Source organism: Miscanthus floridulus, chromosome 9 (genome assembly GCF_019320115.1).
Source record: "Miscanthus floridulus cultivar M001 chromosome 9, ASM1932011v1, whole genome shotgun sequence".
NCBI classification, from domain to species: domain Eukaryota; kingdom Viridiplantae; phylum Streptophyta; class Magnoliopsida; order Poales; family Poaceae; genus Miscanthus; species Miscanthus floridulus.
In genome coordinates this window covers 77398918-77410423 of record NC_089588.1, presented here as the reverse complement: position 1 = coordinate 77410423, position 11506 = coordinate 77398918, and the positions used below count along the sequence as shown (strand labels likewise).

The 11506-nt window shown below is 43.1% G+C and overlaps 1 protein-coding gene across 2 annotated transcripts; it reads right to left on the bottom strand.

The window, feature by feature from the left end:
- Positions 1 to 19: 19 nt before the first annotated feature.
- Positions 20 to 2782, bottom strand: LOC136482194 (thioredoxin-like protein HCF164, chloroplastic). Of its 2 annotated transcripts, none has more exons than XM_066479428.1 (2): positions 2252 to 2782; positions 20 to 474 (listed from the first exon to the last, which is right to left on the bottom strand). In XM_066479428.1, the coding sequence occupies exons 1-2, from the start codon at positions 2699 to 2701 to the stop codon at positions 280 to 282; spliced, it is 645 nt and encodes a 214-aa protein (XP_066335525.1). In that variant the 5' UTR covers positions 2702 to 2782; the 3' UTR covers positions 20 to 279. The 2 variants fall into 2 exon arrangements, with proteins under 2 accessions (XP_066335525.1, XP_066335527.1); XM_066479430.1 differs by having other exon boundaries at positions 20 to 494; positions 2252 to 2781.
- Positions 2783 to 11506: the final 8724 nt, after the last annotated feature.

Below are 11506 nucleotides of genomic sequence, written 5' to 3'. Positions count from 1 at the left end.
TAGGGTGAAGAATATTAAATGACTCTAGCAACACAGGAATCATTACCTCTGCTGATGAAAAAAGTTCTCCTACAAGATCTATGATAGACAAATTCCGAAAGGCTATTTTACGGCGGATATCATCAAGCTATGGCCACTAATACCGACACAAAGAAAATATGCTTTTGCACCAACTACAATCTGTACTACTAACCGGCGCGGCTAAAAAATGGACGTATCAATGTTGCTCAGTTTCACGCTAGCAAAACAAAATGCACATTCTGAAAATTTTCTTTGCCATTACAGATCTTGCTCAGGTATTTGGGCTTCATGAATCATGATGGAGGCGCACTCTGGTTTCCTTCCAGTCCGGATGGCTGCTGCATCTTCAGGAGGTGATGAAGACCGGCGATAACATGCTGCCGGCTGGTTGGTACTCCAGTCTTCGCTAGAGCTCTGCCGTGCTTGTCCAGGAGCACAAAGCAAGGGACGTATCTGACATCATAATGCAGAAGCTGCAAGTGGTTAAAAACAAATTGACTGTTAGAATTTTGAAATCATTTCAGTTTTTACATAGATGCTTGGAGCAGTAGCATGATCCTCCTATGCAGAGTTGCAGATGTACATACAAGAAATAATAAGGTCATAATCCAAACTAGGCTGGTAAACAAGGACTGGTATTTATGGCAGCAGAAGCACAACTCAGTGCTTATTCATTGATCTATATGGCTTAGCTTCAATAAAGAACTATTGAAATGCTGAGACCTCTAGTTATTTCAGCATCCTAACTAGACAGAATAAACTCTAACTGCCTCATCCACATGGGAAAATTGATAATTTCAAACTTGCCATTTGCCAATATCTCTAAAAGGAAGAGATAGCAGACTATAGCTTACTTGTACAGTTAATACCCAAAATTGACACAAGTCCATGTTTTAAATAACTAGCAGCCCCACCAGAAATATCACACATCCCTACACATGCAAAATTATCAGAGCAGGTTTTCCATCAACCCGCATGTAAACCTATGTTGAACTCTCTACTCACACTCTTCTTCTGAAAAGTAACCTAACCTACAGGCCTATTTAAAAAGATAATACTCTGGCCTTGTTTTTAAGGCAGACGTCACTAACTTTAACTGAATTTGTAGAAAAATGTATCAGCACCTGCAAGTTCAAATAAGTGTACTATCAAAATATATTTCATGGAGAATTTAATGGAACTAATTTGATGTTGTAGTTGTCAGTACATTTTCCTAGAAGCTTGGTCAAAATAAAATAAGTTTGACTTAGGACAAAGCCTAAGTAAATTATAATTTGGAACAGAGGGGGTACTTAACACTTACTAACTACTAAATAGCAAATGCACATATTGCAACATTTCCCCCTTGGACACCAAATGACTATACCATAATGAATTAGTTACTTTAACAGTTAAGTAAACCGTATACATATGCCACAGCAATTGACATATTGCTGCATTGGTGAAAAACTGGTGAAGAAAGTAGATATCACACTGAGATGCCTGGTTGCAATTCAACACTCTTGACGGCTAGCTGGCCAGCCATGATAAAGTTGAACAAATTACTGCTTCCACCACCAAGGATTATAATGTTCAACCATCTGACAAATCTTCAACCAGTCATACTAATGTCTGAATGTGACCACTTCTGATCTGACAAATCTTCAGAAACAATATTTACTTGTGGAACAAAACAACAAGAGTAATAGCAATATCTACATTCTACAGTGCCAAGGTCCTACTCGTCCTTTCACTGTCCTACAAAGTACTTGAATACTAACCAAGCAGAAAAAGATCATTACTACTCATCATCGTATCATTATGGATGTGTATTGTCATGGCATTGTCCCTCACGCTGTGCAAGGCACATAACTTGAATGCAATATTTCGCCCAAACAGTATGATAACCTACCTGAAGTCTTGAAACTGACAGAGTAGGAGCTAAATAGGACAAATAAAACCCAAGAACCTTAAAAGAAAGAAAGAAAGAAACTCATTTACCATGGAACCTACTGATTTTCTAATCCTCAACTTCTCATCACCAAAGCACAACATAACATCTATTCATCACAAATTGATCAGAACAAGACCAATATGGCTAAATTACCGTTGCAAAGGCAAAATTAATCAGAACAATACATATCTGGCTAAATTACTGTTGCAAAGTTTTTTTTTTCCTAAATCGACATCACAAATCTGAGCATTTTTCTGAATAGAGCATTTGAAAAGAAGGTTGCAAGGGGCGACTCACCTCGGGGAGCCACCGGTCGTCCTCGGCGTCAGCGAGCACGAAACTGGCGGAACCGCTAGCACCATCCTCGAGCTCGCGCACGAGGTCCCGCAGAGAGGCGCACAGGCGGCAGCGCGGCGAGTAGAACTCCAGCACGGTGGCGGGACTCCCGCTCGCGAGCGCCGCCGCCAGGGCCCGCTGCTCCGCGTCCCCGCGGTCCGCCTCCACCACCGCGGCACCCGTGCGCCTCTGACGCCCCCATAATCCTCCGCCGGCAGAAGAGGCGGGAGAGGGGAGGTCGCCCGCGATGAGGAGGTCCTGCGAGAGGGTGCGGATGGACTTGAAGAGCCAGGGGAGCTCGAGGTCGCCGCAGGGGCTGGGGCTGGGGCTCGGCGATGGGCTAGGATTAGGGTTAGGGCTCCATGGCCATTTGAAGCATACGAGGGGAGGAGGCTTCCCGGCGGCGCCCATCTCCGGTGGGTCGTCGCCGGCGAGGGGGCGGCAGCGGAGGGGAGATGTGAGGCGCACGTGGGAACGAGGGTTCGTTGCAGAAGTCACTGGCAGGGGGGCCGATAAGTGGGAAGTGTTGGGCCATCTGTCAGTAAGGTCAATAAAGCCCACATGTCATTGATCGATCGAGGTTATGGGGCCTGTTACAGGCCTCAATGTCTCATGGGCTGGGGTACGTACTTGTTCAGCAATGTTGATTGGACTGGGCTTCCAGGGTTTTCTAGCCCGCGTCTTCCGATAGTTCGATGGGCCCTTTGAACCTTCGTTTTCCTTTCCCGTCTACTCTCTTGGATACCACATTGAGCATGTATACATGTGTGTCTTTACGCTTTTTTTAGATAATGACGATGTGTGCATGCCTACGCTTAATTCTAGTAGTTTATATTATTTCTTACTAGCAAAAGTGTCCAAACGTTACAACGGGTTACTATTTTCACTCTTAAATTGTTAACACCTTCCTCATAATTCTGTCATCTTTGAATCCGTCTACGACAATATATATTGACACCTTTGATGACAATATATATTGACACCTTCAAAGCACCTACAAACACATTGGTCAGTCGTCCACCTTTTACCAGAGAAGTCATGCACGGGTGGGTCTGAAATTGCATGCGCTAGCGGCTTCATTGATGACTGCTTGATGTTCGTCTTCCTTAGTCGTACAACAAATTTGCCTCTCCTTATGCACGGTCGCGCTGAGTGGGACTGAGGACTAAACTCGTTCATCCACAAAAGCTAATGTCATCCACAAAGCTAGTGTGTTACAATGTTGGTACATGATATATTTTTTATTAGATGGTTTTGCTGCTACAATCAATACATAGCCCGCGGGCTCTAAAATTAGGAATATTTTGCCTGTGCCTTGCAATCAAAGAAAAAGAATTAAAACAATGTACGAAAGTTAATAACATAATGCACACAATTATTTTTGAATCAATAACAATTTAACTGTCCTAAAACATCGTAGCATAAGATTGTAGATAAGTCTGCTCTTCCAACTTTTGCCATGTGCACCTTTTTGCTACCAAAGACTGTGATTAAGCAGATTGATCAGTTCAGGAAGCATTGTCTGTGGAGAGGCTCATATGTTAATCATAGGAAACCCTCCAAAGCTGCTTGGCCAATGATTTGTCTACCCAAAGAGGAAGGGGGGCTGGGAGTTATTGACTTAAGAACTCAGAATGAATGCCTCCTTCTCAAGAATTTTTATAAAATTTTCAATTAGATGAATATTCCCTGGGTTCAACTTGTATGGAGTAAACAGTTTGCCTTATGTAGAGGGTCATCCAAAGGGCTCATTTTGGTGGTGTGATGTCTTAAAACTTCTAAATAAATTCAAAGATATTGCTGTTGTCTCAATCAGGAATGGGGCCACTTGTCTTTTATGGCATGATCTTTGGGAAGGTAACATATGGATGGAACATTTTCCTGAGCTATACTCTTTCTGTCGTGATAAATTTATATCTCTAAAGGTTAGGGTTTTCAATTTCGGTATTGCAAAAATTTCGGCCACCACCGAAACTACCGAATTTCGCGAAATTCGGCCGAAATTTCGGCGAATTTTTTTTAGAGACTAGCACATGAAGTATGCTTTTTCTAAAAAAAACATTTAAATTTAAACAAATATTAGTATGATTTATGACTACACATCTATTGAATACAAAAATATGCAATATAAACAATAAAAATTTGAGTCTAAAGTTATATAACACATGTATTAGTGTATTACAAAATTTCAGATTTTTCTTTCGGCCACCACCAAAATTACCGAATTTCGTGAAATTTCGCCGAAATTTTGAACCCTGCTAAAGGTGGCTGTCAGTGAGCCTTTGCCCCAGCATTTGTTTCATTTGCCTTTGACTTCTAAAACTTACAATCAGTACCAGCAGCTTGTCATTAACTTTCAGAATATCCAGTTGCAACCTGTTCCTGACATCTGGTCATATGCTTGGGGTCCTCAGCTTTCTCCTCTAGCAGAGCTTATCGACAATTCATTGGTCACCGTCATATTCATCGATGCTACTCTTGGCTTTGGCGTTCTGCCTGTCAGAACAAGGGACGAGTTTTCTTTTGGCTGCTACTTAAAGATCGGCTCAGTACCCGACAACTCTTGAGAAGGAAGAATATGTTTTTGATAGCTACAATTACTTCCTCCGTCCTAAAATATCTATCGTTTTCGCTTTCCGAGAAACAACTTTGATAAAATATATATTACAAAATATTAATATTTATGGTACATAATTAGTATCATTGGAAATATCTTTGAATCTAGTTTTTTTAATAAATTTATTTGGAGATATAAATGTTATACGTATTTTCTACCAATCGAATCAAACTTGTGGCATGAAAACCGAAAACGACAGATAATATGGGACAGAGGGAGTATGTCTTTTGCGTTTCTCCTGTTGAGGAGGATCTCATACACCTCTTTTTTCATTCCGTTCGCGGTTACTTGCTGGTTTAGTCTACAGCTTCTGGTGCCCACCTCTTCAGAGCCTGAAATCATTCTGGAGGCCTTGAGAGCTCAGCTTCGTTCGCCTTTCTTCGTGGAAATTATAATCAGGGCAATTTGGATGGTTCGGAACAATGCTATCACTACCCTAGACCTAGACATCACTGTCGGTTAAAAAACCCACTTCACTGCTGGATTTTGAACTGACAGTAGCATACCGACAGTGATGGGGGGTTGGCATCACTGTCGGTCCTTAAAAACCGACACTGATCTACAGGAAACAGTGTCGGTTCCTGGCTCCACCCGGCAGTGTCCAGTTAAACAACACTGCCGGTTTGTAGTGCCAACCGATAGTGACGGTTGCTTCAAGAGTGTCGGTTCTTGGCTTAAGTCAGCAGTGTTGAGCAAGCCTACACTGTCGGTTCATGGATCAAACCGACAGTGTTGTAGTAAATATCAGTGTCGGTTTATGGATCAAACCAGCAGTGTTCTCGTAACTATCAGTGTCGGTTCATGGTTCAAGCCGGCAGTGTTGAGCAAGCCAACACTGTCGGTTTCCTTCTAACCGGCAGTGATGGTTACGACAACACTACCGGTTTGTTGCTAACCGGCGGTGATGGCCCGTTCGTATTTTATTATTTTATAATTTATTTTAATTTATATTTTTTCTGGGAATCGGGTTTCGCTTTATATACGCTACGTAGACGACAGGTCCATCAATATTAAACATTACAAATGTTACGATTACAATTCAAATGTTCTTATCCACATCTCGATCCCTCAAAATAAAAAAAATGTTCTTGGACTTCACACATGCTTCTCGACTTCCTATAATAATCTAGCGAGCCGCTCTGGGCCATACTGGACTTTGTACTTCATGGATTGTGCAATCGAAAATACTCCATCTTTTTCCAACCTCGGCTAAGATGAATTTTGCTAGCTCCGATTGTAGTGCGACGATCTCCATGTTTAGCAGCCTTTCATGCTTATATTTGTTGTGTTGTCGTTCAAAAGAGATGATATCCAAAGAGGAATAGTAAATCATTTTGTTGAATTATTAATAAACATAAATGAAATGGAGATTATACACACTAACTTATCGGCTTCTTCCGATTTCCTACCGATGTAGCGAAGCATTGCCCACATTACATAAAACCCACATTCATTGTTTCCCGCCGGCTGTGATAGGTACTTCCCCTCTATTTCTACAATCTTGAATGGGACCGGCATCCCACCGATATGTCTTCTTCGGACACTGAGCAACATTAAAAGGAGAAATATTAGAAAGCGGTATGTGTGATTAGAAAATAATAGTTATTAGGATCGCTTACTAATTCAGCACCGCCACCAGTGCATCTAGATGATGAAATGGTTTTTTCTTCGAGTCCCACACCCCGAGCAGATTTTTGGCAAGATTAACACAAATGAAGATGAAATGGTTGCTGCAATCATAGAATCCTAATTATCGAATAATCTTAACAAAAAAAGAAGCATAAAATTAAAAGCCGAGAACACATACTCGCAGTTGTAGGCTAGAAGTACGTGGGTTTTCTTCTTCATCGTGAATTCGTCAAAAACAGCAATCAATCTCTGTTTTAGGTCTTCCACGTCACATCCATAGAGGCCTAAACATGTCCTCTCATTGACTCGCATGGGGTTCAAGAAGCCTATGTAATCCCATTTAATTTTTAGAATGCAAAATTTTGCTATACACCTACATAAAAGCATGGAAAGTGCTCAAAAGTTAACAATTTATGTCTCGAGAGAGTAGTTAATTGTAATACCATGCGTGTAGGGTACTTACATAGTCCACAACGTCAACATTTGAACATCGAGAGAGCGTTTCTGGTATAGCTAAAACAAGCACTCCCACTCGACATCGAACTTCTCTTCTTCAGGATATTGGAAAACATGTGGCAAACGGATAATAACCTCAAAACCAAAGTCATCCGTCTCTGTTGCTTGAGCCATGTAATATTCATGTAACTGACGCATATATGTTGTTAGATTTTTATACTCATGATCGGGAACCAAAAAATTGCCCCTTTCATACTTTATTGCTGGTGTTCCCGTCCCTTGTACATCATAATAGATGTTCACGGCCTCTTCCATGGTTAAATCAGGGTTGTCTTCGACTAACTTCATAATGTTCCTTAAATCTTTATTGTGTATTTCTTTGTCTCTTGTTGTAGCGTATTTATTCTATGTTTGCCTTTCGAATTCGCATTTCAACAAAAACGGAGGCAGTGAGGCACATAGATTGAAGAAACTAACACAATCTTCCTTTGAGATGTGTGCTGTAAATTTGTCTTTCATCAAGGTGGTAACGCTGCCACTGAATGACCTTTTTCTTTTATGTTGGTCCACTTTGGGAGCATTAGCGACCGAATCCAAGGACCTTTTCTGCGACTGCGAGGATGTCCTTGATCTTGTTTTGGGCTGAGGTGGAGGAGGAGGATGACGATGAGAATTCTGTTTTCTCGGTGCTGATGAAGATGGAGGAGGAGGAGGAGGAGTCTCTTTTCTCGGGGCTGATGAAGATGGAGTCGAACGAGGAGGAATAGAAGGAGACCTCTGTCTTCTCGGGGGTGATGGCTCCGGATGAGGAGGGGAGTGATCTCTATTGGGAGATGGTGAGTGATCATCGCGGGTGGGCGAAGACTCGTAGTCGTCCTCATCATCAGAGGACAATTGATGGTCAAGCTTAATGAAGCGCTTGCGCCAGACGACTTGAGAGCCCTTGTTTTGACCAAGTTTTGGCCTGTCTTCCGCTACGGGGTACTCAATGGGTATCTTGTTATACTTCTTATCAAGTATTCTATCAATGATGACGCGAGCGTACCCCAGTGGAATTGGGCGGTCATTAATTGTCCCGTTTCCCACAGGCCAGGCTTGGCCGACCGCCACCTTGTCCTTTGTCCATTCTTGACGGATGTACAACCTGACATTGACGGGTTCAGTGATGTCGTCCACTAGATGAGGCACATTTGCCTCTTCTTCGTCGAGCAGGGTTGATCCACAGCTGCTGTGACCCCTAAACTGTGGGCTAAAGGCACTAGGAATAGGGTTTTGTGGTACTACTGACCCCTTGGACAACAAAATTTGCTCGACTCGCGCTTGAATGGTCGCCTCAATCCGTGCTTCCATTCTGTCTTCCATCTCTTTTAGTCTCCTCAAATACTCTGCCTCATGTTCCGTTCTACCCCTCGAGCGGCTCCGGTAAGTGTTAGATTCTTGGGGGAATGCTAGTTTCTAAGGAACAACACCGATTCCTCTAGTGCGACCAGGGTGCTCCTTGGTTCCGAGTGCTTGGGTGAGCATGTCTTTCTCCCTATTAGAAGTGCGAGTCCCTTGCCTCGCCTCCTCAGTTACCTGGGAGATCCTCTGGATGAGTTCGCTCATGGGTTGATTTGAGGAGCTAAAGCTCTCGTCCTCGGTGTGTCATACATTTCTCCCCATACAGTATAATACCGATCTAGGCTCCCAATCGATGGTCTCAACTTGAATGCCTTCCTCAGCAAGGCGATCCATCTTTTGAAGTTCTGCTTCAAATTCTGGCATCTTTTTGGCGTAGCCACAAGAGCCGAGATGATGAGGATTCGTCGCTTTCTACGAATTCTCCTTATTCTTCCTGCTTAGTTCTAAGTACTCCTCGGATAACCTGTATTCCTTGAAATCCTGTCAGAAGTTCTTCCGCTTGCTAAACTGTCCACCATCGAAATCTGGCTCTTTATTTTGGGGGACAAAATTCTTGTACAATGTCCCCTTGAAATTCTTGAAGCATGTCCCCATGATTTCTTTTGCTTTTTTCTTGACTAACTCCCTATCATACTCGGCTGGGAAAGTGAAATACTCTGGGATCTTGACATCCCATATGTAATCCTTGCTTTTGGGAACCCTCCACCGGTCATCATCTTTCCCAATCCACTTCCTGTATTTAATCGGGATGAAGTCCCTAACAAGTAACCTGAGGATAGTCTTGTATTTGGTCAAAGCTATAGGCGGTGAGAGTGGATCCCCGAATTCATCAAACTCAGTAATGTGCCAGTGTGCATTCCTACCAACAAGAATCTTTGACATGCCTCGCTTGGATCTGGCCTTCTTGCTATCCGAACCCTCTGGCTCCTCGGCCAGCGGAGGCTCCTGCTAGAGACACCAAGTAAGCTATGACCCTCTCAATTGATTAGCGTGTGTGGCTACATAGTGATATGATACCAAAGTTACCTGGCCATCTTGGTCATTTTGACCTAGATCGAGCAGGCCGGACGGGGTCCATGGCTGCTCGTTCTCACCGACCTGATTGACACCGTCACCATTTGTCGGATCATGCGGCTCTACCGTCCCAGCGATATTAGCCGCTTCTTGTTGCCTATCAGTTCTTTGGCGATGGGGTAACAGGCGACGATGAGTCATGGCTGTGACACGATCGTGGTTAGTTTTGGCCACAGACAACTACTAATAGCATATGTTCATATATATATATATAATATGTTTAATGCAAAGTCTAATAATAAGTCCACATACAACAAAGTCAAATAATAGCATATGTTCACCTAGAACAAATTCATTGTTTGATTGACCACATACAACAAAGTCCACCTACTGTTCTATGAAACTAAGCCTACATCAACTTTCAAATAAGAAAAGCGATGACCATAGCCATAAATAAAAGCATGACATCTTTCCAAGACCAAGGAGCAATTCTCCTAATCTTCACATCTCTGGCAGGTGGCTTCTCTTCGATCTCCAGTGCCAGCGGATGGCCATGGTTTGCATTCATTAGACCATAGTAGGCCAGTTGCCCATGGTTTGCAAGGTATGCTGGATGACTATAGTAGGCCCTCAAAGCTTCAGCTTCTGTGTTGTATTTTTTATGCAAATTACCAGGGTAGTGATTGACTTGAGCATAGCAATCTTCCTAGGTTCGATAAATCCTAGGCATGTGACCAACATGCACTACATACCATGCCATGGTTGCCTATACATTTAAGTAAATTAGGCATGCGGTAAGTGGTAATGGTAACTCACTGAACAAGAGTTATTATTTAAGTTATATGGCCAAACTAAATCTATTTAATGTTCTTTATCCTTGACATTCCATCAAAATCAATTGACACTCTACCTATAGCGATTATACCTGTACATATTTGACAAGAATTCATCATTGCTTAAGCAAGAGCAGAAATTCTTATCTAACAATTACACAAATAGAACACTCCCTACCGTCACAAATAAGACGTCCACAGTCATTAACGTGTACCTTTGACTGCTAGTTTTCATTGCTTGCAATAATTATAAAGTACAGAGATATCATAACATTATGCAACTACTATTCGAGACAGATATGCTCATATCATTGTCACATATTCAATCTAACTATGTCAAGAGGTGTTGATGATCAATGTTTAAATACTTAGACTGCACACAGCGCAAAAGGTCACTTAGCTGTGACTCGAGGCAAATAACACCAATGATTCTTAAACAGTTTAGGGCCATGATTACTAGGTCCTCAACAAATCAGTAGGTAGCATAATCTCTTTAGGGAAAAACTAACTGGTTTATGTAATAGCATGTACATATAAGGATAGCTAAACCAAGGAGTAACAGCATGTAACTCAATTGAATAGGAATCGGCTGCTATTGGGAAGACAACAACCGTGGGGCATTTCATCTAACACTTAGTGGATAGTGAGCCACGCACTCACCATGGGGGTGGGAAAGCAGCTGTCTGTGCACGCTCCTGAAGGCCTCGGCGGTGCTCCGACGTCGGGCGATGGACGGCGTGGGGAGTGCTCCGGCGTGGGGCGATGCACGGGCGTTGGCATCGAAGAAGAGGAGCGCAGGGCTAGGAACAACGGCGCAGGGGGCGGTGGATGGTTGCTCCGGCATGGGGTGGTGCACGGGCCTCAGCGTCGAAGAAGAGGAGTGTGGGGCTAGGAACAGCGGCGCGTGGGGTGGTGGACAGGTGCTCCAGCGTGGGGCGGTGCACGGGCGTCGGCGTCGAAGAAGAGGAGCGTGGGGAACGGTTGGCGCGGGGTTGAAATTTGGATAATTTCAACCCGTGGCGGCCTTTTATACTAGACCTCATCACTACCGGTTCTAATTAGAAACTGACAGTGATGGGTACATCACTGTCGGTTGTAAGTAGGAACTGATAGTGATGGTGGTACATCACTGTCGGGCCATTCTTTAAACCGGCAGCGATTTCCATGTAGCGGTTACAGCAGAAGTAACTTATATTTTCCACTTCTTTCAAATACCTCCTACTGGCTCAACAGTTAAGACCCCGCAACTTAGCCCCCAATACCCGT

Bases quoted from the DNA above. Each gene is read 5' to 3' on its own strand.
- LOC136482194 (XM_066479428.1), bottom strand. From the start codon at position 2,701: ATGGGCGCCGCCGGGAAGCCTCCTCCCCTCGTATGCTTCAAATGGCCA. The intron at 475-2,251 runs GTGAGTCGCCCC...TTATGATGTCAG, and splicing joins ACGACCGGTGGCTCCCCGAG to ATACGTCCCTTGCTTTGTGC.